Source organism: Mustelus asterias, chromosome 2 (assembly GCF_964213995.1).
Source record: "Mustelus asterias chromosome 2, sMusAst1.hap1.1, whole genome shotgun sequence".
Classification (NCBI taxonomy): Eukaryota; Metazoa; Chordata; class Chondrichthyes; order Carcharhiniformes; family Triakidae; genus Mustelus; species Mustelus asterias.
In genome coordinates this window covers 57,349,380-57,377,094 of record NC_135802.1, presented here as the reverse complement: position 1 = coordinate 57,377,094, position 27,715 = coordinate 57,349,380, and the positions used below count along the sequence as shown (strand labels likewise).

At 42.6% G+C, this 27,715-nt stretch overlaps 1 protein-coding gene across 1 annotated transcript; it reads right to left on the bottom strand.

The window, feature by feature from the left end:
* Positions 1–673: 673 nt before the first annotated feature.
* On the bottom strand, positions 674–26,808 carry LOC144508044 (shugoshin 1-like). The gene is made up of 9 exons (XM_078235791.1): positions 26,752–26,808; positions 16,479–16,649; positions 16,206–16,393; positions 13,643–13,755; positions 11,164–11,303; positions 7,902–8,816; positions 6,773–7,018; positions 2,780–2,966; positions 674–990 (listed from the first exon to the last, which is right to left on the bottom strand). The coding sequence occupies exons 2-9, from the start codon at positions 16,624–16,626 to the stop codon at positions 840–842; spliced, it is 2,088 nt and encodes a 695-aa protein (XP_078091917.1). The 5' UTR covers positions 16,627–16,649; positions 26,752–26,808; the 3' UTR covers positions 674–839.
* Between the last annotated feature and the right edge of the window lie 907 nt (positions 26,809–27,715).

Below are 27,715 nucleotides of genomic sequence, written 5' to 3'. Positions count from 1 at the left end.
CAAGAGGTTAGAGTGAAAATTGTAGATGCACCGGCCATACAATTCCAATCCTTTCAGATACAGGGGTGAGGCCAACAGACTGAGTTGCAAATTTATACCCTTGTTCAAGAAAGAGTGCAAGGATAAATCCAATAACCACAAGCCAGACTGTTTAGCTTGATGGAAGCAAAGGTTTTAGAAATGATATTTGGGGACAAAATTAGCAGTCAATGAACAGATGTGGATTAATTAAAGAAAGCTAGAACTGATTTGTTTTAAGGCTTGACAGATTTTTTTTAAAGAAGGTAAGGAGGATGGTCGGGGCGGGGGCGGAGTGATATGGATAAATGACATCTAACTGTAAAAGCTGATGATTTTATTTGATTGCCACCCTGCCAACTCCAATTGTTGGAAGTATGATACATCTGACCCGACTGGTGGCTGGACCGCCAATCACTACACATCATTGCTGACAGTCCATCCAAAATTAAAAGTATTGATGAAAGGAAAAAACCGTATAAAAAGGTGAAACAAAAAAAATTATGTATGGTGATGACAATTTATTCAGATTTTTCACAATCTGTTTGATGATGCTCAAGGTAATTCTAAACAGAGGGTTATGTACCTACATGAACTGTTTAGTCCATTCGGATAAAGAAACTTGATATTGTTATAGTAATAAAACCAATTAAATATACTTGTAAAGAAGATGTTTATTAGATTTTCTTAAGCATTTAAAATACAATTGGTGAAAACAACACCTCAAACAAGTTTGAAATTAAAAACAAAATCAATCCATACAGTAAGTTATCAAACTTCAATTTATCATGATCTCAGTATAGTTGATATTTAGTAAAAGATTATCGACAGCCAACAAATGCCTCATTATACCTACTAAGTGGAAATGTTTTTTCCCCAGGTTTACGCAGAGAAGCATTGTTCTTTTTCTGTTTGAATATTGGTGAACGCAAAAATTGCGTGTCAGTGTATCTGTCTCCTCTCCGCAATTTCCTGTAGAGTAGATTAAAATTTTTAATTAAATTAACATTTACGTTAGATAAAGCTTTGTTTTAAATGGTGAATTTCTTCTTTACCAGGTTTCTTGTGAGCTGCGACTGAAAGTATTATTCACTTCTATTAACTGGCTTTGAATCTACACCAGATTGTGGAGATGCAATGTTATAGCACACAAGCATGCATGTAATACCATTACAAACATGGATAAATATAGCATACTTGTAATATCTTATGTAGAAAGCAGGCGTGTTTTAAAATTGGGATTAAGGGAATTATTAAGGTAAAGCAATGGATGGGCAAGTGTTCTATTTTCCAGCACAAACAAGGGAAGTGAATTCATTCAAGGTATCAGCAACTGCTTAACAGAACATTTATCATTAACAGTATGCACCAATGCAATTCATAGGAGCTTTATCAAGCAACATTTGACATTAAGCTACATAAACAAATTACCCACATACATGGCGAAGAGGTAGGTTTTAAGGACCATCTTAAAAGGAGAGATTGGAACATAAATAGGAGGTGGCTATTCTGCTCTTAAAACTCTTGCCATTCAATGAAAGCATAGCCTTTGAATGAATTCCAGTGTTAAAGATCTCAGCAACTGAAAGTATGGTTGCCAATGCATAATTAAGGACCCCACGCACCCCGGACATTCTCTCTTCCACCTTCTTACATCGGGAAAACGATACAAAAGTCTGAGGTCATGTACCAACCAATTCAAGTACAGCTTCTTCCCTGCTGCTGTCAGACTTTTGAATGGACCCACCTTGCATTAAGTTGATCTTTGTCTATATCCTAACTATGACTGTAACGCTACATTCTGCACTCTCTTGTTTCCTTCTCTATGAACGGTAAGCTTTGACTGTATAGCACGCAAGAAACAATACTTTTCACTATATGCTAATACACATGACAATAATAAATCAAATCAATGGTGGTGCAATAATACACACACCTACACAAGAGGCCAGAATTAGAGGAATGCAGATTACTGGAGGGTTGTAGGTAATTACAGAGACAGGAAGGGGGAAGGCCATGGTGGGATTTAAAAAAACAAGCATGAGAATTTTAAAATCAAGACTTTGCTCAGCTGAAGCCAATGTAGGTCAGCAAACAGTCTCATTCTGTCATCACCGCTAAGATGCAAGATAGGATACAGGGATTTGGGATGAGTTTAAAATTATGCAACAAGAAAGATGGGAGGCTGACCAGGAGCTGGAATAGTCAAATGAACAATAGTCAAGGTAACAGAGACAATTAAGTGAAAGAACCCCTGTGCTGTATTTTGGGTCTTAAGGTATTCCAAATGGCCAGCTAGTGCTGAAAATGAGGAAATCTGAAATCAGATTTACCTTGGACAGCACTTGTATCCCCACATCAAATCTTTCAAATACTGCAGTCTATAAAGATAAATGGAGGACAGCGTACAAGGAAGGGTAGATGAAACGATTTTATAATTTTGTGGAAAAGCTTAAAAATAGAGGTGTTTTTCGCTGGGTGGTCAGGGAATGAAAAAAATGATTCCATAAGTTACTGAATCATTAAAAAAGGGCAAATTTATCACTAGAAGGATAAGAGGTAAAACAGAATTATTAGATGATCGACTTTATCACAAGTAACTACTGCAGCTTTAATATGATAGAATGGGTTGAGTAAAGGGTAACGGGAAAGGACAGCAAAATGGGAAATTAAGTAGATAATTCCAGATGAAGATCTTGGACTGACGCATGTACGATGATCTATCCTAAATGATTTATATGCAGGAACAAGTATAACTTACGCAAGGAGACTGGGTTCCTTGTAATTTATAGCCATGGTGCACCTACGTTTACCAACAGCGATTGGAGAAATCTTGTTCATTCTTTCTAACAAAGCAGGACAGGACATTTTCTTTTCCTTGTTTTCAGTGGGTAATTTTGAATAATTGGTCACATCACTCAGACTGAAGCGAGGTCCAAAGTTCTTCCCTATTTCAATGATAAGAAAAAATTAAGAGATGCCTGTGTGAAATGCAATATCTTTCCTTTGAAAATGAAACAAAGGTAAAGAACCATAAGTCAATTGGTTGACATGCCAGCTGACTCCGCACACCTTCCGAATGGACATTTATAAAAATCATAACACATAAAATAACCTAATTAATATTTTACAAACACTATGCTCCATTTCATTTTAAATTATAATTCAATGTATCTGAAGCATACAGACAAGCAAGAAACTATTTTTAACAAGATGTTAATAAATTAATCCTCCGAGATTGGCTTCAAATTTCAAAATACATTCATCATACAACACATTTATATTAAAGATTGAACTATTTACACTTCCACCTAAAACGTACACAAAATAAATTTAAAAGGTTCAAGATTGGGCAAAAACTGGAAATTGGAAATGACAGAAAATGCCAGAAATGTTAACACTTGAAAGGTGTTATGACCACAACAAATGTTAATTGCTGAGCAAACCAAACCCCAGAGTGAAACTTGGCTCACAGGCCATATCTTTTTGTATTCTGAAAGCAAGAATAAAATGTACTGATCTCAACAGCAAAAGTCCTGTAACACTACCTGAATTTTAAAAATTAAAAGTAAAAGATTTATTAACAAGGAGGAAACGTAAGCACACAAGATTATAGTTAAACAGCTAAACATAGTCTTGCAAAATATTCCTCCCTGAAGGGGTTATACGCCTAACAGTGCTGTTGTAGATCAGCAGCCAATGAAAAGAACGGACGGGAGCTAAGAGTAGACCAAATGAAGGGAAGGGGAATTGAATTGCATATTAGCTGAATAGCTGTGAAGTTAACCTCAAGGAGGATGCTGCGAGTGCAACCATGGGAGTCAAGTACTTACATGTACGGGAGAAAACAATGCAATAAACTTGACACACAGCAGTAGAGTTATTATGTGGGGCAGCAAATGCCTTGGCAATCTCAGCCTCAAGGTAGGGAAACCAATGTTAAATGATTAATTTTAGTTAACACAATAAAAGCCAACATAATGTGACTTTATATTGAATTCTGGGACACAAGCTCATCACATGACTTGGTCTTAGAATCATACTCAAAATTGACATGGGAGAAAGAACATTATAGCCTTAAGGCAGTGATGCAAGACGTCAAAGTTGAAAAATTACCAGCACAAACTATCCACCTCCCTCATTATTAAAATGATTGGTTCTGTTCTCGAAATTCAAAGCCCTTTGTGCAAAGAAAAGCAAGTATTAAAACAATCAGCCATGTTCATTAAATTAGTGCAGTTTGACTTGATGTTTAAGAGAAGTCACTTTACCATCTTTGATCTTATAAGTTTAGAATTAAGTTTCCTGTCATTAGCTTTTGTAACTTTAGTTCTTTTATATTTTAATATCTGTAGTTGAGTGTACGGTGTTAAGTGGACTGATCAATTTCAAGCATTGATATGTATTTTAAAGTTATAAGCTACACTATCCGTTGTTTTAAAAGTAAAGTAACTCATTCCAAGTACAGAAAATAACAGCAACCTTCAAATAACTTTTCCAAAACATAGACAGCATATCTCCCCCATCCTGAACAATGGAGATATTAAAGTATTATTTTATCTTAGCAGGTAGTAATAGAAACAAATTTTAATGAGGGGGGATGATTCCACAAGTAATTGATACCTTAGAGGACCAGTCGAGAGACTATGGGATCACTGAGTTTATTTAATTTAGGTAACTTGGTTATGCACAAAATAGGGGACTATGGAAAATGATATCAATAAATAATGATCACCCTTGAGAAACCAATTAGACCAATCACAGATTGATCATGCACTCAAGTCAATTAAGAATTAATCTCCTCATTTAGAATGTAGTAACATCATTGATCACACTGTGGGTTGTGGCTTGAGGCTTGAAATTAGTTAGAAGGAACAGGTTAGGGGAAAAGAACTGTCAACTGCTAATTTGGCCCTTTTGGGTAAAGCAAAGGGGAGACTGAAGGAGTTGAAATCACAGTGCAGCAGAGTGTCCCTGTGAATTGAATACAACAAGGGTCCCCTGGGAAGCTGCTGTAAAATTTCTGTGAAATTCCCACAGCTGCAGATAAGCTGCACAAACAAGATGAACAATGGACAAAAAGAATGAAAACTTTGATAAACCACAAGGAGATAACAAGCCATGGCTCAAGTTAAGGTCACAGATGTGGAAGCCTGGATGGTGTAGTCATGTTTTGTTAGTAACTGTTTATTTAACTAGGCAAGCATATGGAGTCTGTAACTGGTTAACTGTATTCACCTGACAGAAATCAAACCAGAACCATTAGCTGTAATTGGATATCGATGCCCAAAGAACAAATATATACTTGTGATTGCTAAATTATCTAACTTATAAGATAACGAATGGTATAATTACTGATACAATGTATCATTCAATAAGTCTGTATGCCACTTTGTGGAGATGCCGGCGTTGGACTGGGGTGAACACAGTAAGAGTTTTAACAACACCAGGTTAAAGTCCAACAAGTTTATTTGGTAGCAAATGGTATTTGCTAATGGTATTTGCTACCAAATAAACCTGTTGGACTTTAACCTGGTGTTGTTAAAACTCTTACTGTGCCACTTTGTTGAGGCAGACGTCCCTGCCATAGCTTGAATAAAAACTGAGTAAAATTCTGAAAGTTTTGCCTGGTCCCTCGAGTGAAGCAAAGTATGTGGTAGCTAGATAACTGAAGCTCCCCAAAAAACTCCCTACTTGGTCAGACCCACAAGTAAACATCTTCCAGGCAACACTCCCTTACAGATGTTTAACTATAACAATCCAGCAATATTACCAGAGGCAAAACTGCTGCCATGATAATAAAGGCATACAACACAACCTCTCAAACTCATTTCCACTCTGCCGTGGAAATCCAAGAAATTTAAGAATGAGACTTCTTTTTGCTGCCAAAAACATTTCTGGCTTGACTGGATGACTGATTCAAAAAACCTTCACTCAACACAGAGCTGTTCCAGGAGGTCTTCCTCTCTCAGCCAACACAAAATCAACTCAATATCTCTCATTACATATTCTTTTTATTTTCTTTGTGATTCGTAGCACTGTTTTGAATTCAGCTTTTCCAAAATATGAAAATCATTCATGTCTTTCCTGCTGCTCCACTTTTGGGATCAGATAATAAACTTTCCTTGTTTACTTGTAAAACAGTTGCAAGCTGTGACAGCGTCTTACCCCTTTTGGCAATTTGGCTGAAGAAATTCCAAGCCCTTCTCTATCTCCTAATGCAAATTTCTAAATTTTACTTGTTTACTTATAAAGCAGTTTCATTACAAGTGCGTGTATTTAGCACCTTCACCCCTTTCATCCCTCAACTCATCCAGACAAATGGTTTCCATTAACCATTCATCAGTTTAATTAATTTGCCCACACACACATTCTTTTTACAGAACACATTGCCCAAAAATATTTTTAAAATTAACATCCATTCTCACAAAGGGGTCATAACTCTACTAACAAACCGCACTATATCTGAAACATCAATCAAGTGTGTTTGGATACCGACGGACAATTTTCAATTTTGATGTTCAAATTGTAAACACTCTGATGTTCAAAGTTCAGTAACAAATGACCCAACAATAAACTGAAACAATATTAACCACCTCCAAAACAAATCTGTGACATTTTTTACTCTTTCACAAGGATGAGGGCACCAAGGCTAGTGCAGAATTCACTGTCCATTTTTAAGTATCCCAGTGAAGATTGACATCAATTATTTTTATTTGAACTAGCATGATGTAGCATAGGGTAACGTCTATACCTTTTGCTTTAAAGTTATCATTCTTTATTGTTGCATTGCTTCCTGCATTTTCTTCTCCATGTTCTTGCTGCAGTAGCATACATTTCTTCAGTTGTGGTTTGAGATATTTATTATCTCTAGAACTTTGAAAATTCTTCCTGTTTTTATGTTTGATGGTAAAAATATTTTCTGGCTCATTGCCCGACTCGGTAAGGAACTGGATATCCTCTGCAGTTGTTTTTACATGTTCACACACATCGATTTTATCTAATGGACAAATAAGATCCATTAATATATTAAGCACCAGGAAGTTGAGATCTATAAATACCTTGTGGAGTTTTTAAAAAATACCTTAATATCAGGCATATCAATAAAACTTTAGCTTTCTTTAATACTTGAAAACAAAAAAACTTTTAAAATACTTATATAGAAACCATGACAAATCAGCTAATGTGAAACAGGAAAGAGCAGGAATGTTTCCGTGGGGTACCATGCAATGTGCCATTAGAGCACATGCTTGGAATGAAAAGTCTAAATTTACAAAAAATACAGATTACCAGATCTGCCTTTACTAGGAAGAGATCAGCAGCAGAATCCTCCCAGAGGGTGGGGGGGCCTGGAATTCTATGTACCAGAGGGAGAAACTAAGGAGAATTGGACTGTATCCCTGGGAGCTATTAGTCTTTTTCAATTCTCCTGGAACTAAACCAATGTAAAAATGTGTCCTCAGTTGAAATTAAAAGTAAAACAGGGAGAATTCAGTTCAAATTTTTAGTTTAAAATATAATTGCTTTCAAGGTATAATATTAATTTAACTGTGCTCGTTTCCACCACCCCCATTTGTCAGTAAAAGTTTTTCTCTTGTATTGTGAAAACTTATTGCATGGTCTTTTCAGTTATGACATCATCGCATTTCCTTATTAATTTCAACACTTACACTTGTTGTAGATGCAACTACTCAGCACTCCTAACCCATGGAAACCCTGGAGTTGTATAATGCAAAGAAGGCAGGTGCCTCATGGATCTCCATCCTTTTTTCATATGCTTTGCACCCAGGAACTAGCAGAAGAGAACTGAACCTCGCTCTTCAAAACACTAAACTGAACGACTGACCAGATAGTACAACCAGAACAAATTTACATGTACTTACCATACTCTGATGTTTTCAACAAGAAAGTCGCTCTTTTATTTTGAGTGGTTTCTTTGTCATCACATCTTTCAGGTCCCTTCTTGTGAGGCATGTCTTTTTGGAGAATTACTGCCCTTCTGCTCAACCTTCGTCTACTAGTTACAGCTTGCCCTTCATTTTTAACTGGAGTCAATGATGTCCTACATCTTTTACCAGCAGGTGGTACATAAAGACTATCATCCAAATCATCGTCTGAAGTACTCTCTGAATCAATACTGCTTTTGGTATTGTTTATATTCTCGCATGCACTTGGTTCATCTTTCCTACGGAAAGGTGTGAGATGAGTACTTTCTTCATAATCAAAATTGTAAGTATCACTACAATCAAGAGACTTTTCTTTTCCTTTGGCAGTACTAATATTGCTTTGACATCGATCTCTACTCTTTGATCTGGCAGGTTCCAAATGTTTCTTTAATAGCAAGCTTTTATTTCTTTCCAATACCTTCCCTCTTCTTCCCCTCTGCTCTACGTCCAATTGGATATCCAGTTCTTTTTTTGAAACCATTTCTGCATTTACATTGATCTTGAACTTTGTTTCAACTTTCTCAGGATTCCAATTTTCTGTCATTTGCACCTGCTCTAGCTCAGTGCTTTCTTGATTAGAATGTAGAGATGTAGGTCCATTATCAACAGCTTTGAAATTTACATTAAACATTTGTTCTTCACTTGCCCAGGACACCTCTGAAAAATTTTCACAAGTGTTGAACAAATCAAACACACCAATTTGGCCACTGAAAGAGGGGCTTTTCCTCCCACTTCGTCGCCTAACAGAAACCCCTTTTGGCATCTCATCCATTCTCTCCAAAGGTGCACCATCCAATGAAGCTACTGAATTGGCATCGGAGTCTTGACTTTGAATAAATGTAGATCTTCGCCCTTTTTGAAAATAGAAACCAAATAAAACTTCAGTGGCTATCCGCTTTCTACATCAAAAGGTTTTAAAGATAGATATATAATCTTTGAAATGACTTCATTTGCGCCACAACACTAGGGAAGCACTTCCTGCACATTCACAGATGCAGTTGTAGTGGAAGGAGTTAAGTGTTGCATCTACCATTTCAGTAGTTCTTTACGGTCTTTGGAGTTTTTGAAAACAACATTTTAAAGCTTCACTGATGCTCCTGCCGCCCACTGACTGGAAAGGCTGGAACAGCTGCACATGCACCATTGCCCACAGTGCAGGCCAAGTGCACAGGTGCTCCAGGTTCCGATGCAGCTCTTGCTCACCAGAAAGGCAAGCACTTTCCTATGAAAGTTTTAACAATGATAAAATTATTTTAAAAATTTCCAGACATATATATTTCTCATTATGATAGGATAAATTAAGAGTTTGTGTGGAAATTCAACTTCAGGCAAAATAATGAATATTGTACAGATAGTAAGTAATCTGCTTTTCCCATTCCTTATAGCTGTAAATACAATGAGGCAGTTTGCTACAATGATTTAATACGTGCAAGATCAGACTTGTTTGAATTACAGTAGCATCAAAATGCTTGAGCCATCGTCATGCATTAAAATGTCTAGCAGCTGTCGTCACAAATAGCAATCATTACACAAGTAGAACTAACTGTTTTGTGGATCCTGTCCTTTTAAGGGGAGCACAAATCCCCGTGCACTAAGAGGTTTCCTTTGTTTCCAAAGAGGAGATGCGACCTACATATCAAAAATTGAATATTTAGTGCTGTCCTACTGGAACAAAAAAAGGAATGGAACCAGACAGACCACTGGCATTGACCCAAGCCCGGAAACAAGAACGGCAAACCCAACCTGTCAACCTTGCAAGTTCCTCCTTACTAACATCTGGGGACTTGTTCCAAAATTGGGAGAACCGTCTCACAGACTAGTCAAGCAACAGCCTGGCATAGTCAAACTCACGGAATCATACCTTACAAATAATGTCTCAGACACCACCATCATCATTCCTAGGTGTGTCCTGTGTCACCAACTGGACAGACCCAGCAGCAGTAATGGCACAGTGGTATACAGTTGGGAGGGAATCCTGAATATCAACACTGGACCCCATGAAGTTTCATGGCACCAGGTCAAACATGGGCAAGGAAACCTCCTGCTGATTACCATTTACTGTCCCCACTCAGCTGCTGAATTAGTACTCCCCCATGTTGAACACCACTTGGAGGGTGGCAAGGGTGCAAAATGTTGGCTGAATGGGGGACTTAAATGTCCATCGCAAAGAGTGGCTCTGTAGTACCACGATAGATGGAGCTGGCCGGGTCCTAAAGGACATAGCTGTTAGACTGGGACTGCAGCATATGGTGAGGGAACAAACATGAGGGACAAACATACTTGACCTCATCCTCACCATCTTGCCTGCTGCAGACCTTTCTGTCCATGACAGTATTGGTAGGTGTGACCACTGCACAATCCTTGTGGAGACCAAGTCCCGTTTTCACATTGAGAATGCCCTCAATCGCGTTGTGTGGCACTACCACCGTGCTAAATGGAATAGACTTTGAACAGATCTAGCAGTTCAAAACTGGGCATCCATGAGGTGCTATGTGCAACAGAATTGTACTCAACCGCAATCGTTAACCTCATGGCCCAACCTATTTCCCCACTCTACCATTACCACGAAGCCAGGGGATCAACCCTGGTTCAATGTAGAGGAGATGCCGGCGTTGGACTGGGGTAAACACAGTAAGAAGTTTAACAACACCAGGTTAAAGTCCAACAGGTTTATTTGGTAGCAAAAGCCACACAAGCTTTCGGAGCTCCAAGCCCCTTCTTCAGGTGAGTGGGAATTCTGTTCACAAACAGGGCATATAATGTAGAGTGCAGGAGGGCGTGCCAGGAATAACACCAAGCATAGCTGACAAATTTTTAGCTCAGTGAAGCTACAAAACAGGGCCACCTGTGTGCCAAACAAAATAAGCAGCAAGTAATAGACAGAACTAAGTGATCTCACAATCAACATTGGCTGTACTGGAAAAATCTGATTCACTTAAATGTTGTTTCATTTAAAGTTGCACTGTACGAAAATGCAACAACATTAGCATGGGGTTACATTAATCTTATATTGCCTTTTTCCTACTGACTTCCCTTTCAACCTTCCCCCTCAAAATAGGACTACATTTTTCATTAAGACAGAACAATTGTTCTTTGCAAGGAGACATTTTTTAATGTTGTCTTACTTGCAAAGGTGGAGGTGGGTAAATGGTTAGTTTAAAATTCTTTTACCACCAAGAATTAATGCAGATCGTCTTACCTCTGGATATCTTTTTTAATGTAGGCTGTGTGTCCACCATATTGGTTAGCAGTGCTCTGCTCTCTTCAGCTATGGTGCATTCAGCATTTTTAGATGAATAAATTCTGGGACTCTCCAAGGGAACATGTTTCACAACATCCCTGCGAAAGTCAATATTTTAAATAAATTACAAGGAAATTGTGCTTTATACAGCAAACTGTTTTTATTTAATCTCTCTAATTCCTCTTCATGCCCAAGTTTCAAATTCTATATTATATACTCAATCTTTTGATGATTTACAGTTTTGCTCAATGGTTGCGATCATATGATTTCTCATTTTGTCTTCACAATATCGAGTCTTGTACCTTTGCTATTTTTGATACTTCGGCTCATTATCAGAATTTATATGGAATTCAATTTTTAAAAATCTGGAAGAAAGAATTGACAGATGACCATGAAACATTGTTGATTGTTGGAAAAACCCATCTCGTTCACTGTCCTTTAGGTAAGGAAATCTGCCGTTCTTGCCTGGTCTGGTCTACCCTACATGTGACTCCAGAGCCACAGCAATGTTGACGACTCTCAACTGCCCTCGGGCAATAGGGATGCGCAATAAATGCTGGCCAGCGACACCCATATACCACAAATGAATAAAATAAATAACGATCACAAACAAGTGCTCCTCAAACTCAAGCTTTCATTAACTGGTTCAAATATTCTAATTTAATAGATCACGAAACAAATTTCAAATACAGTCGAAGTTGTTTACTCTGGACAGACAGTTAAATCAGTCATTTTTTAAAAAACAGATGTCCATATTTTCTACATTTTTGCAGGAACAGTGTGATTCTACCCTCAAAACATTTTGCTGCTTTACAGTGCTTACCTGGGCTGAAGGTCTTATTGGGAAAGGCCCAAAGAAGCAGATGGATCTTATCCACATCATGGATATTTCTTATTTAAGTTAGCTGATTAGCATCTGACAAGCGCTGTCAGCACCAGTAGGAAACTCTGGTCTTACTTGCAAAGGTGGAGGTGGGTAAATGGTTAGTTTAAAATTCTTTTATCACCAAGAATTAATGCAGATCGTCTTACCTCTGGATATCTTTTTTAATGTAGGCTTTGTGTCCACCATATTGGTTAGCAGTGCTCTGCTCTCTTCAGCTGTGGTGCATTCAGCATTTTTAGATGAATAAATTCTGGGACTCTCCAAGGGAACATGTTTCACAACATCACTGAACAAGAGAATCGTGCCCACTATTTTAAGTCACCAAGAATGGTAACAGTGAAGGCACTCTCATCCAATATGACTTGGAAAGAAATTAAGAGATGGTTTCAGAATGACTCCAGCCATTCGTCAAAGTGCCTTAAAAACGTGCTGATAACATTGGGACTGAGCATATTAGAAGCCTTTTTTCCCCAATAGTAATGAACTGGGGATGAGGATGGATTGTGGCCAATAATGCTATAACCACACTTACAACTTTGGAGTTCACCATGTGAGCTGGGAAAACTGGAGTCAATGAGAATCAGGGGGAAAATTCTCCATTTGGAGACATAAGGAGCAAAGGAAGACAGTCATAGTTGTTGGAGGTCAATTATTTCACTCCTAGGACTGAGATATTGCAGACCCAACCATCTTCAGCTGCTTCATCAATGACCTAGCCTCCATCCTAAAGTCAGAAGTGGGGATGCTTATGGATGACTGCACAATATTCAATACCATTCGCAACTCCTCAAATACCGAAGCAGTTTGTGTCCATATGCAGCAATTTTCAGGCTCAATACAATCAAATAGCCTGCTTAATTGGAATGGCACCCCATCCACCATCTTAAACACTCCTCCACCACTGTGCAGTGGCACCAGTGCATACTGTATGCATTCTTTCACAATACTGGTATACAATAACATTACAAAGATGATAAAAATTCAAATTCATTAAATTAAACAGACCTTATTTGATTCTTCAAAATCCCAACTAACAGGAAATAGCAAAAATATGTTTTTCAATGACAAGTTTACAAAAACAGCATTGTAACAGGCCCTGCGTTAAGTAATATTCATCACCGGGTGTCCACCAGTGACCTTAGAAGCACATCCCTCGAGAAAAAAAATGAAGGACTTCTACCAACAGAAGCATGAAACCTGAATGACATTGCAGACATAGTAATTGGGAATGCAGCCTGTGCATAAAAAGTATCTGTCCTTACAGCTGTTGTGAAGTCAAAACATTTTATTCCAGTCCTGGGAAAGCAAAGATCATTTGTGACATAGTGCACGATAACAATAGACCAAATCTACAGACAGAAATAGCAAGAAAGATTCAGTCTATCTAAAATCTAGTGACATTATTCTAATGAAACGGTCATCTCCTGCCAGCCCATGTATTAACACTAAATTTACATATTTTTCTGTAAGACATGGAGCTATTACATTCATTAAAACCTTCACTGTGAATATTCTAATTCTTCAAAGACTAGAATTTCAAAACATACTCACTGAATAAAGGGCTCAACAAGTGAGGAACATTCTCTTTCTGGTATGCATTGTGGCAAATCATCCCGAAAGTTGCCCAAATCCTCTTCTATGGAATCAGAAATAAGACTCAAATTCTGCAAAAGAGACAAGTAGTACTACATATTTTGTATTCTTCACATTGTAGATTAACTCCCTGTTGACTGTCACTTATAAAAATCATTCATGATTTTAATACAATTCAGTCAGTACATAGTTAAGTTTTTAAAGAGGAAAATATGGACATCTCTCAACAAGTTTGAGCTATGTTCATAATCCATAAAAAGGATTAGATTCAATTAAGACTGAAGAATTAGTCTTAAGTTCTAAGATTCTGAGACCCTGCGTCTCATACATAAAACTAGAAAATAGCAATTTCATACATCTGCCCACCACACTCCTGTACATATCACAAATACAATGCAAAATGTTTGTGAATCGTTTGCAAACATAGCTTAAAAAAACATCTGAAAAAGTTAAATTGTACAGAATCGTGAAGTTGCAATTTGATGCTGCAGTCTATTTTTTAATAACAAATGTTTATTCCAATGGCACATTACTTCTTGAATTAAATTCTTAAAAATCCTAAAAACACAACTTCTACATATATCTGGAAATAAAATTCCTGAAAACCAAGGTGTATAAAGACAGCTTTGTTGCTTTCTCAGACTAACTCTTACTAAATCACACTTTTCAGGTTTAAGATACATATAGATAAGCATTATAATTATTCCTGCATTCATATAAACTATCACCGAAAAAGAGAAATGAATGAAGCAGAAAGAAACTATTAAAACATCCAAGCTGTAAAATGCTCATGTACCTGCATCAATGTAGCTTTTCTGTGATTACCAATAACTTTGAAAGTATCCATCTCCTAACTAGCTCCCTAGCATTCTATCAAAATACAAATTTAACAAGCAATCTCAATTTTATAATCTGAAAGCACACTCCTTTGCAGTCTCTAGAATCGAGCCCAGGTTGACAGCATCGCACAGAGGGCAGAGCCATTTCAAAATGTTTGACAGCATTAAGAGCCAGAACACGTTCATGTGATCTTCCTTCCCTGATTATAAAAAGAATATTTCCACAAGCTAATATTTATATATTCCAATTCCTCTATAAATTACTAGTAAACAAACAGCTATTCACGCAATTCCCCAAGAACTGATTAGGGAACAACTGCAGAAATCTTTTTCAGACAAAGCAAACACCAAGTTTTCTTTGGCTGACAATTTCAAGCTTTATTGCATACCAAAAACTTGTGCTTTCATATGTGATTCTAATCCAATCAGGTTTTATTGACATGTAACTTGGGAATAGCAAAATGAAAGGTGTTTTGCACTTTATTTAATCAAGTGCTTTTTATGTACATCCACAATTACATGCACAGCAACATATAGCAGATGAATTTGATCTTAGACAAAGCTACTACAGCTACAGGGATCTATGTCCAAAAGTGAAAGATTAAACACACTAATACTGTGCATTTCAGTATTCTCTCTTATACGGTTAAGTGATAAAATGATATCAAACATTTCTCAGTGAGCTGGCAATCTCAACAGTCCACTTGCAGAAAACAAGCACCAGAGACTAAAGAGGGAAACAAAAACTGCTGTTGTTTTGTGCATTTTTGTGCTGGAAGCAGCACAAAAGTAGCAGACACCCAAGAAAAGATCAATTTTCCCTTTTCTTGTTCGAAAGGCTCAGGAAGGAAGGGAGTAAGAAAATGCATTACCTATGAATATTGAAAAATTGTAACTAATATCAGTCTACATATAAATGTTTTATTTACTAGTTCAACTTTCCCAAAGATCCTTAGCTGTATAGTAATCAGGTACATTGAAAAAATTACAATCAATGCATATAAATCTTGCTTCCTTAAGTTAATTCTAAGATTTCTTTTAAATATTAAAAAAGCAGTACAAGAATACAGACAAGGCAGCAGCCTGATCTACTACTTCATAAAGAACTTCCCATCAAATTAGGGCAGCACACAGTCAATATTCCTTCCACTCAAGAGATTTCTCACACCAAAAATTGCATTATATTAAAAAATGCATGTGGCAAATCCATCATTGGGAAAATGCTAGAATCCATTATTAAAGAGGTAATAACAGGACATTCAGAAAATCATAATACTATCAGGCAGAGTTAACAGTTTTGTGAAAGATAAATAGCATTTGACAAATTTATTAGAGTTCTTTGATGATGTAACAAACAAGTAGGGTGGATAAAGGGGAAGCAGTAGATGTAGTGTATTTAAATTTTCAAAAAGCATTTAATAAGGTGACTGTGACTATGCTTTTAGAAATTATTCTGGGAAGGCCACAGCCCAATTTCTTTTGCAGTAACAAAAGCCAGTAATTTCATGCTACATCTTAATTTCCTTTCAATTTATAAACATCTTTAACTACTGAGAAATACACATTTGGAAGAGTTTTATAAATATTTCACGTGAAATTGTACCAATTTAAGACATTTGCTATTTTGTATTACTACAAAAAAGTCAAAATAAAATTCAATAGGTTTGGATTTGCTCATGTACCTCAAATTGCTCTGGGAAACATTCAAGTTTTCTTTTAAGCATGAGAATGTAGAACATCATAGCTTGCCGTTCTTTTTTCAAGGACAGTATGACATCATATGCTACTCTCAGTTTCTTCTTTTCTCCTTCCAGGGAGAGAGCAAGGTTCTGATTGTTTGCTTGGATATTTTTTAGAAAAGCGCTCTTGCCTGTTAAATTAAAAAGCAAAAAAATGAAAAAGGGCTGTTAAAAGTTGAAAATTATAGTTCAACAGAAATAAAACTGCATACTTACTCAATGCTTTTGTTTTAGTTTTAGAAGTCAAGGTTTGCTTAGCCCTGTTAATTTTAGTTTGATTCTGATTCCGTTTCTCTTTCATTCGTTCCTTGATAGCTTCCAAACTTTCCTGGAAAGAAATCTTTTGACATCGTTCAAAAGCCATTTTCTTTCTTCATCCTTAAATAGCTGATAAAATAATAAAATTGTGAATATTAAGGCATCAGAATATGGGAAAATATTAAATGAGAACATCACATTCTTTGTTTCTTTTTTTAGACCAGATCCATCGTTCTTGCTGCACTAAAAACAGAAACCCTTTCACCGTATTACCCAATAACTATCCTGAGTCTAATTTTGGAGTGGGTCAGAGGAATGGGAGGTGCAAAAGAAGTCTGAGACAGAGGAACCGAGATTTTTGCTTCAATGCGAGATAGTTGTAGGGATAGAGGTGGTACAGGACGCTTTTAGCTTCCTCTTTAACTACTTTGATATGATTAGTTGAGTGTGCTCTTCTCTATTTTGCATTCCCAGGTCTAGCACTTTATACCTGTTTGCATTAAATTTCATACGACATTGCTCTTCCCACTTACATAAGCGACAAAACTCATTCTGTAATCAGAGCAGTCTCTTCCAATTTTATTCTCTCATTAAGTTGGATTTACAAATTTGACCACTTTGGATACAAGTCCTCCTTTAAAGTTGTGGCCACATTCCTGGAAAGTGCAAATTTAAGTGAAACAACGTAAGTGAATCAGATTTTGCCATTAAAACCCATCGTAAAAGTTCCATAGAACCTCTTAGAAAAAAAATCAAAATGGTACACTGGACAAGTTGAAATACTTCACACTGCTAAATTCCCATATTGATAAATGAAATAACTTAAAAGAAATGCTAACTTTCTACTTTTTTCCTTGTGGCAGTGAACCTCTCGCTCACTACATATCCTGTTCCCCAAACCCTCTGATTGGCCTCTGCTGTTCCCTGCTGCGCTGCCATCCCCCCCCCCTCCCCAAAATAATGTTCCTTATCTCTTCCGAACCCTCACTAAGTCATCGTTCCCCCCCCCATCCCCATTGTTCCTTATCTCTTCCGAACCCTCACTAAGTCATCGTTCCCCACCCCCATCGTTCCTTGTCTCTTCCGAGCCCTCACTAAGTGAGGGCTCTGGAGGTAAGTGAAAAGAGGCAGAGTAAAGCAACTTTGACTTGAAGGGTGTGCTCAAAGCTGGAAAGACAGCATGAAGGTGGGTTAGAAGGCAGCAGAGGCCACTCTGTTCATGCAGTGCAACGCAGCAAAATTTCTTTAAAACAAAACTTCTAATGCCAAATGGGAATATGGGCACAATTAACTAACCAATATTAAAGCAGAACTTCAAATGGGCAACTTAAAATGGGGATTTACTGTACAAGCCATTTATGTTGATTACAAACAGTTGTTCAACTCTGACATAAAAGCAAATATTCATTAGAAAAGTTAAGTCTTATCATTTTGCAAGTTTTTACCCTGAAATCCATGCAGTTTTGAGTTCAACTGCTTTTCGACTGGAACTTTTAACAAGTCTTTGAGGTTAAGACAAACCTCATTGTAGCACTTAGCACACGCCACCTGGGAGACAGGAAGCAGCTCACTGAAAGAAGAGCTCATATCCTACCAAAAGGTACATAGTACAGATGATCAATGACTGTACATCAGGAACTGCTAGGTCCATTGAATTGCTGGTCAGTGCACCTCTGCACAATGACATAGTGAATAGCGAAGTCCAACTCCAACTTCTTGTAATATAGGGCTATGGAACAGAAAAGGAGTTGAGGCCGGCACAGATCGGCCATGATCGTATTGAATGGTGGGGCAGGTTTGAAGGGCCTGGTAGCCTAGTCCTGCTTTTATTTTTTGTGTGTACGAGGGCTATTTGGTGCAGTCAATCACAAGGAAAGTGGTCATCACTATGAACACTGCAGAGCTCATAGCTTTGAACGTCTGACATTATTCCTACCAACAGCAACTCTAGTCAATTCAATATAAACTGGGAGAATCCAAAGGCAACTTTCCTTTTCTCACAGCTAGCCACTTGCTAGTACAGAATTGGAGTATTGCTGAACAAAAGAGACATGCTGTTGAAGCTGTGTGTCTTGCATTCATCAGAACAGATGCAAGAACACTAAATTTCAAAGTGTACAACAACTTATACTGCATGAGAAAAGGGTGCCAATTGGTAGGCAAGTGGACCATGGTTTAGGCTTCGCAATGGGGAATACATGTTGCTTTTCTTTAATTGAAAAAGGACTGTGTGTGGACATTTTTTGTTTGCGGAGGATAGAGTCCTAATGTACGAATATATTCAGCTTCTAGCAAGTTCCAGTGAGCCACATTGCAAACTCAACTTGATAACTTTTAAATTAGCGTAATTCTTTCTGCAACCTGGATTGTTCGGTAAGTGCCACCCAATCATGGAATCCCATCCAACATTAGACACTATTTTCTGAATTTTGCAAGCACAGTTGGTTGAGTAGTCAATTCTGCCTGTTGGAAACAGCTCAAGCGACACACTATTTGATACAATTTTGGTATGTATAGCCTATATACCTGCATCATACAAGCAAATTCATATACCACATTACTCATTTGTTGCATATTGTCTTTCTGGCTCCCCTGAAGAGAACATGGCAAGCTAGAAGAGGTCCTAAAAAGATTTCAAGTGGGGATCCATTTAAAGATAAGTTCACTTTCCAAGCAGATGAAGTTATAAACCTGGGTTTCAGAGTAGATGCAAAAGGCCTATACCCTTGGGAGGATAAAGTCATAAAGGAAGTGCCACAGCTTAGAAAATGTATCAGAGTTAAAATCGCTCCTAGGAATGGTGATTTATTACAACAGATTCTTACAAAACACGTCTCCAAATTTTTGAAGAAGCATCAGCGATGGAAATGGGGAGAAGCACAAAAAGAGGGTTTTGCGAAAGTAAAGCACGCCTTACGGTCATCAACACTGCTTGTATATTTTGACCCAATACCACCATTGGTAGTTACCCATCATTAAATGCAGTGGGTGCAGTCCTGTCCGACAAGATGTCAGACGGAATAAAGAGGCCAATTTGTGTCAAGAACCTCACAGATGCTGAGAAAAAGTACTCTAAGATAGACAAAGAGTTTGGCAGTAATTTATACGATGAAGAAGTTTCAATATATATGGTAAACATTTCACCATAGTATCAGATCACAAGCCGTTGTTGGGTTTATTCCAAGAGGATAAGTCAGTGCCACCAATCGCCTCTACAAGGATGCAAAGGTGTGCTCTGTTAGCTGCATACAGCTACTCGTTCCAGCACAGACCAGGGATGCAAATATCAAATGAGTATCCACTTAACTGCCTCTCTGTCGCAGACAGTACCATCACCGCCTGTGCCACAAGGAAGAGTGTTGATTTTGCACCTGAGACAGTTTGCCAGTCTCACCTACTCAAACTTGGACCGAAAGGGGCCCAGTGCTATCCAAATACCACGTCGAATACAACCACAGCTTACGCTAGCTGAATTATTAATGGGATGCCACCTACAAACTCGTTTGGATTTGGTATTTCCAGATTTGGTGGGAAGGTATTATATGAAAACAAATGTAAAGGCAGTAACCTGTGAACTTGCTTTATCATCAACGATTTGAATGTTTGTATGGCTTGTTCTGCTAAACCATTGGAAACTGGGTGGCAAGGGGCTGGTCGAATGTGGCAAATACTAATATTTGACTTAAATTTTTGAAACTCCTCAGCTAGGCAAGCCTCCCAGAAAGAAAACTATGACTCAAGAAAATGCTGATTTAGTTATGCCAGAAACCTTGGAGAACCAACACTAGTAGCAGGCAAAACTGTGGAAAGAACAGGGACCAATTTCATATGTTGTAGAAGTACAAGATCACCATGTAAAAACACGCGTGGATCATTTGAGAAACAGAGCTGAACCTGATACAGGGGACAAACAGGTATGCCCTGTGGTGGACTTGGGCAGACCAGCTACTGATCCTGCAGTTGATGTGGAGCTGAGACATCCCCCGGTTTCTGAAGTCAAGGAAGTTGAAGCTACAGAGGAGGATGTTAACACTGGATTGATGGGTTTACCTTTTGCATATTCATTGAAGGACCCAGCTTATTATTGTGATGTTCCTCAGAGTCCGGACGTTTCCAGACCAACTGACTTTGTTAATGAACTTTTTCTTTTGGGTGCTCCTGACGTGTTGTTGTGCCATTTGTGCTCATGTATAATGATTTTCCTTTGTTTTCATTCATAGGTGGACTCTGGAGCGGAGGGAAAAGAAGGGTGATCCTTTGAGGGCCATGTGATCAAGCCAGACCCTATGGAGAGGCTGTACAGGAAGACGTGTCAATCGGGAGCAAAAGTGCACATCCTGGGACGGGAAGGGGACTAGTTGGAGCCAGGTAGCAAAGGAGTAGAATTGTGTGTTAGTTCTGTCAAACCCTTACCTTGAAACCACAATGAGCCACTTTCAACTTTCCTACAAAAAATCTATTATCTTCCTACCTAAATTAGGGCTGTGCATCATGAGACCATAGACTGTGTGCCACAGATGTAAACGAGAAAATAGACCGTATTTTATGCATACAAGTTCACCCCATTCTATGTCTACTGAGCTGTTGCAATTGTAATGATCTTTGAATGTCACTCTACATTCCATCAAACTCTGATTCAGGTCAGCTACACTTGAAGAAATAAATCATTAGTAAGTATATACCATCCATCTAACACACATCAGGACCAATTTTTATTTTTAAACCTTGATTGAACAATCATATAGCTGGAGAATTCAGATGCAAGGATAAATATGTAATAAAATCATATTCACCTAACTTTAATTAGAAGAAGAAAGGTCACACAGTTCATGGAAGTGCTGTGCATGAAAGTTGAAAATAGCAGTGGATTGTCATTTAACTTAGCATGGATTTTTCATTTTATTAAGTCTTGACTTTTTTGGAAGCGATCTTTAAAATAAATTCTGACTTATTTGAATTTAGCATGGTTTGAGATATCCAACTATTCTCCTTGATGCACTCATGGCTTTTGAGGCAAAAGAATAAAAAAAACACCAGTTAATTAGCAATAAGTGAATTTAAATAATCCATCAACATTAGTAACCAAACTGAATTCTGATTCAGCTGGTCTCTCCATAAAGAGATTACCAAAGGATATATATATATTTTGGGCAATTTCTAATGAATATGAAATTCCCCTGTTACATGGGATTTCTGATGTGGAGATGCCGGTGTTGGACTGGGGTAAACACAGTAAGAAGTCTCACAACACCAGGTTAAAATCCAACCTTGAATTTGGACGTTAAAGTTGGACTCTAACCTGGTGTTGTGAGACTTCATCAGTGTTTTGGGGAACTAAATTCCAAAATGATATCTGTCTTCTATTAAAAGCAACAATTAAGAGCTTTACAGCGGATATATTTATCTAACATTGCATGCCAAACTTTACATAACTGTTAGTTTTCTCCCACAATTAGTGATTAAATGATTAACTAATTAATTTATTTTGGCATTGTTGGTTGAAGGAAGACACCTGATCAACAATCACACCAGAACTTCAATCTTGCTAACTAGTGGCTGTATTGATATGAAATTGTTAAGGGACGGAAAACAGAATAATGGTGAAGAGTTCTTTGGACTGGCGTAAGCATCCAGTGGTGTCCCTCAGGAATCAGTGTTGGGACAACTGTTATTTTTGATAATCACTTTGCTAATAGACATAATTTCAAAGTTTGCAGAGGATGAAAAACTCTGAAATGTAGTCAATTGCAACACGCATAGCAGTCAAATAGGAAGACAAGTGGCAGATGAAATTTTATGTAGTAAAAAAATAAATTTAGATTGTAAACAGAAGTAAAAACAATGTAAAATAAATAATACCACTATAATGGGGAACAGAGATATCTACATCTGTATATATGTTAGTCTTTGAAGCTGACAGAGCATACTGAGAAGACTGTTAAAAGGGTATGCAGGATCCTTGGCTTGGCACTGAGAATAGAAGGAAATTATGTCAAATCTTCATGAAACACTGAAGCAGTCCATGCCTGTATGCAGCAAGACCAGAACGTTCAGGCCTGGGTTAACAAGTGACAAGTTAAAGTTGAATCACAAGTGCCAGGCAAAGACCATTGCCAACAAGAGATTCTAACCATCCCATCTTGATATTCCATGTCATTACCGACACTGAATCACCCAACAACGCTTCGAGTCGGGGGCTACCATTGATGAGGAACTTAACCGTGCCATGCAAACAAATATCATGGCTACAAAAGTCAGAGGCTGGGAATTTTGCAGCAAGTAACTCATCCCCCGATTCCCAATGTCACTGAACCAACTACAAGGCGCAAGACTGAAATGTGACGAACACTTTCCAGTTGCCTGGATGAGTGTGGTGCCAACAACACCCAAGAATCTTAACACCATCCAGGACAAAGCAACTCTCTTGACTGACATCCCATCCACTACCTAAATATTCACTAATTTGACCACCACACAGTGGCAACGACGACAAGCTGCACTGCAGCATCTCGTTGAATCTTCGATAGCACCATCCAAACCCCTCTACCACCTAGAAGGACAAGGGCAGCAGATGCATGGAAAGACCTGCAAGTTCTCCTCCAAGCCACACATCAGGCTCACTTGGAATCACATTGTCTTTCTTTCGCTGTCACTTGGTCAAAAGCCTGGAACTCCCTTCCGAGCAGCACCATGGATGCACCTACATCAGATGGACTGCAATGGGAAACACTAGTTAGGTCAAAGCCTGCAATCCAGATTCCATAGGACAGCCTGCCCTCATGATATGCAGGTCAAGAATCAGACTGTTTAGACACATGATGGTGGCAAAAACACACAGCCCTGAGTTGACATCATCCTCGAATCAAGGGACAGCAGACGATGACATGGCCTTTGCAAGAGTACAGAAGGAACGAAGGATTACTTCAGTCAGTTAAGAGAAAGAGGGGTTATTCTCCTAATGGTAAGCAAGATTTAATAGATCTGTGCAAAATTTTAATGAGTTTCCCTTTCCTGCATTTACTCGTTCAGAGGCAGAAGGATCAGATATCAGAGGACACAAATGCAAAGGTAATTTGGCAAAAGAACCAGAGGTAATATGAGGGAAAAAATAAATCACAACAAATTTTGGTAATCTGGAGTGCGCCACCTGAAAGGGCAGTAGAAGCAAATTCCATAACTTTGAAAAAGGAATTGGATGTTTACTTTCAATATAAAAATGTGCTGGGTTGTAGGAAATAAAGCAGTCCCGGTGCCCCCTCTCCCTTGGTCCCAGTGCCCGCTCCCCCCCCCCCTCTTCCCCAGTCCCCCCCCCCCTCTCCCTGGTCCCCCCCCTTCCCCCGGTCCCCACCATCCACCCCCGCTCCTCCCCTCCCATTCCCCCCCCCTCCCTCTCTCCCCAGTCCACCCCCCCCCCTCTCCCCGGTTCCCCCCCCCTCCCTCCCTCTCCCCCAGTCCCCCCCCCCCCTCTCCCCCAGTCCCCCCCCCCCTCTCCCCCACCCCCCATCTCTCTCCCCCAGTCCCCCCCCCCTCTTTCCCCCAGTCCCCCATCCACTCTCTCTCCCCGGTCCCCCCCCATCTCTCTCCCCCAGTCCCCCCCCCCCCATCTCTCTCCCCCGGTCCCCCCCTACTCTCTCTCCCCGGTCCCCCCCCCCATCTCTCTCCCCCAGTTCCCCCCCCCCCCCCATCTCTCTCCCCTGGTCCCCCCCCTACTCTCTCTCCCCCAGTTCCCCCCCCCCCCTCTCCCTCGGTGCCCCCCCTCTCTCCCTCGGTGCCCCCCTCTCTCCCTCGGTGCCCCCCCCCCCTCTCTCTCTCGGTGCCCCCCCCCTCTCTCCCTCGGTGCCCCCCCCCCTCTCTCCCTCGGTGCCCCCCCCCCCTCTCTCCCTCGGTGCCCCCCCCCCCCTCTCCCTCGGTGCCCCCCCCCCCCCTCTCCCTCGGTGCCCCCCCCCCCCTCTCCCTCGGTGCCCCCCCCCCTCTCCCTCGGTGCCCCCCCCTCTCCCTCGGTGCCCCCCTCTCTCTCCCACGGTGCCCCCCCCCTCTCCCCCCCGGTGCCCCCCCCCTCTCCCCCTCGGTGCCCCCCCTCTCTCCCTCGGTGCCCCCCCCCTCTCCCCCCCGGTGCCCCCCTCCCTCAGTGCCCGCCCCTCTCCCCCGGTGCCCCCCCTCTCCCCCGGTGCCCCCCTCTCCCCCGGTGCCCCCCCCTCTCCCCCGGTGCCCCCCCCCCTCTCTCTCTCCCCGGTGCCCCCCCCCCCTCTCTCTCCCCTGGTGCCCCCCCCCCCTCTCTCTCTCTCTCTCCCCCGGTGCCCCCCCCCTCTCTCTCTCCCCCGGTGCCCCCCCCCCCTCTCTCTCTCCCCCGGTGCCCCCCCCCTCTCTCTCCCCCGGTGCCCCCCCCCCTCTCTCTCTCCCCCGGTGCCCCCCCCCTCTCTCTCTCCCCCGGTGCCCCCCCCCTCTCTCTCTCCCCCGGTGCCCCCCCCCCTCTCTCTCTCCCCCGGTGCCCCCCCCCCTCTCTCTCTCTCCCCGGTGCCCGCCCCCCCCTCTCTCTCTCTCCCCCGGTGCCCCCCCCTCTCTCTCTCCCCCGGTGCCGCCCCCCCCTCTCTCTCTCCCCCGGTGCCCCCCCCTCTCTCTCTCCCCCCCGGTGCCCCCCCCCCTCTCTCTCTCCCCCGGTGCCCCCCCCCCTCTCTCTCTCCCCCGGTGCCCCCCCCCCTCTCTCTCTCCCCCGGTGCCCCCCCCCCTCTCTCTCTCTCTCCCCCGGTGCCCCCCCCCCTCTCTCTCTCCCCCGGTGCCACCCCCCCTCTCTCTCTCCCCCCCCGGTGCCCCCCCCTCTCTCTCTCTCTCCCCCGGTGCCCCCCCCCCTCTCTCTCTCTCCCCCGGTGCCCCCCCTCTCTCTCTCTCCCCCGGTGCCGCCCCCCCCTCTCTCTCTCTCCCCCGGTGCCCCCCCTCTCTCTCTCTCCCCCGGTGCCGCCCCCCCCCCTCTCTCTCTCTCCCCCCCGGTGCCCCCCCCCCTCTCTCTCTCCCCCGGTGCCACCCCCCCCCCTCTCTCTCTCCCCCGGTGCCCCCCCTCTCTCTCTCCCCCAGTGCCCCCCTCTCTCTCTCCCCCGGTGCCCCCCCACCCCCTCTCTCTCTCCCCCAGTGCCCCCCCCCTCTCTCTCTCTCCCCAGTGCCCCCCCCCCCTCTCTCTCTCTCCCCCGGTGCCCCCCCCTCTCTCTCTCTCCCCCGGTGCCCCCCCCCTCTCTCTCTCTCCCCGGTGCCCCCCCCCTCTCTCTCTCCCCCGGTGCCCCCCCCCTCTCTCTCTCCCCCGGTGCCCCCCCCCTCTCTCTCTCCCCCGGTGCCGCCCCCCCCTCTCTCTCTCTCTCCCCCGGTGCCCCCCCCTCTCTCTCTCCCCCGGTGCCGCCCCCCCCTCTCTCTCTCCCCGGTGCCCCCCCCCTCTCTCTCTCCCCCGGTGCCCCCCCCCCCTCTCTCTCTCCCCCGGTGCCCCCCCCTCTCTCTCTCTCCCCCGGTGCCCCCCCCCCCTCTCTCTCTCTCCCCCGGTGCCCCCCCCCTCTCTCTCTCTCCCCCGGTGCCCCCCCCCCTCTCTCTCTCTCCCCCGGTGCCCCCCCCCCTCTCTCTCTCTCCCCCGGTGCCCCCCCCCTCTCTCTCTCTCCCCCGGTGCCCCCCCCCTCTCTCTCTCCCCCGGTGCCCCCCCCCTCTCTCTCTCTCCCCCGGTGCCCCCCCCCCTCTCTCTCTCCCCCGGTGCCCCCCCCCCTCTCTCTCTCCCTCCCCCGGTGCCCCCCCCCTCTCTCTCCCCCGGTGCCCCGCCCCCCCTCGGGCCCGGTGGTCCCAGTGCCAGTGCCCCCGGTGCCAGTGCCCCCTCTCCCTCGGGCCCGGTGCCCCCGCCCCTCGGGCCCGGTCCCTGTGCCCCCTCTCCCCCGGTGCCGGTGGTCCCGGTGCCAGTGCCCCCTCTCCCCCGGTGCCGGTGGTCCCGGTGCCAGTGCCCCCTCTCCCCCGGTGCCGGTGGTGCCAGTGCCCCCTCTCCCCCGGTGCCGGTGGTCCCGGTGCCAGTGCCCCCTCTCCCCCGGTGCCGGTGGTGCCAGTGCCCCCTGTCCCTCGGGCCCGGTGCCGGTGGTCCCGGTGCCCCCTGTCCCTCGGGCCCGGTGCCGGTGGTCCCGGTGCCCTCGGGCCCGGTGCCGGTGGTCCCGGTGCCCCCTGTCCCTCGGGCCCGGTGCCGGTGGTCCCGGTGCCCCCTGTCCCTCGGGCCTACCTGCTGCGGGCTCGCGCTGTCTGATCGCACATTCTAAACAACCCGATTCAAACTTACCCACCGCCGAAACTGATTGGTTGCTTGTGAATCCAGCACGTGACCACCAACGGCCCGAGCTCGTGACGTCATGCAGCGCCGCAGCCGCCGCGAGCGGGGGAGGGGGGATTTGTAAACATTCTGGGATGGCCACTCAGAGCACAGCTGGGCGGTTAGCTCAGACTGATACAGCGAGCTGCTCAGAGCGTCAAGGGCCTGGGTCCCAGCCCCATACTGGGCAGATGTAATCACCTGCCTGATATGTTCAGTGAAAACAGCATTCAAACCAAGCAGAGGTTGAATCAAAATAGGGAGGGAGCAGAGGCAGACCATTCGATCCTTCCATCCTGGTGGATTTTACAGTCCATCATTGTAATGTCAAATAGTTTTGCCTCTACACTACTGTCCTGTCCAGTGTCAGCAGTTGGTAGGTGCTGGCGTTTGTTTGTGCCATCAAACCAAGCTTGCTCTCAGTTATTGTCAGATGCCATTTCAAAGAAGTCTTATCTTCGAAAGTAGCAGAATTTGTGAACTACCATTAAGAAGTTTACACTGAGCCAGCCAAGTGCGAGCAGGGGAATTGTCTTTGGTGGCCTATCCCCCAATCAATATCACAAGATGATCTCATCATTAATCACATCGCTGTTTGTGGGTGCTTGCTGTGTACAAATTCCCTGCCATGTTTCCTACATTACAACAATATTCCATTGGCTGTAAAGTACTTTGGGATGGCCTGAGGCTGTGCAAAGTGCTATTATTTACTTGGAAGTTTATTCCACATGTAAAAGAACACCACGGTATCAATTCTAAAATTATCTCTTACTAATTGTGTTATCCTTCTGCCTCTATATGTTATTGCCCTCTGGTGGCTGGGAGCCTGTTTCCATGTGGGTGTGGCCATTTAGTCTTGTTTATTGTACAGCTCAAT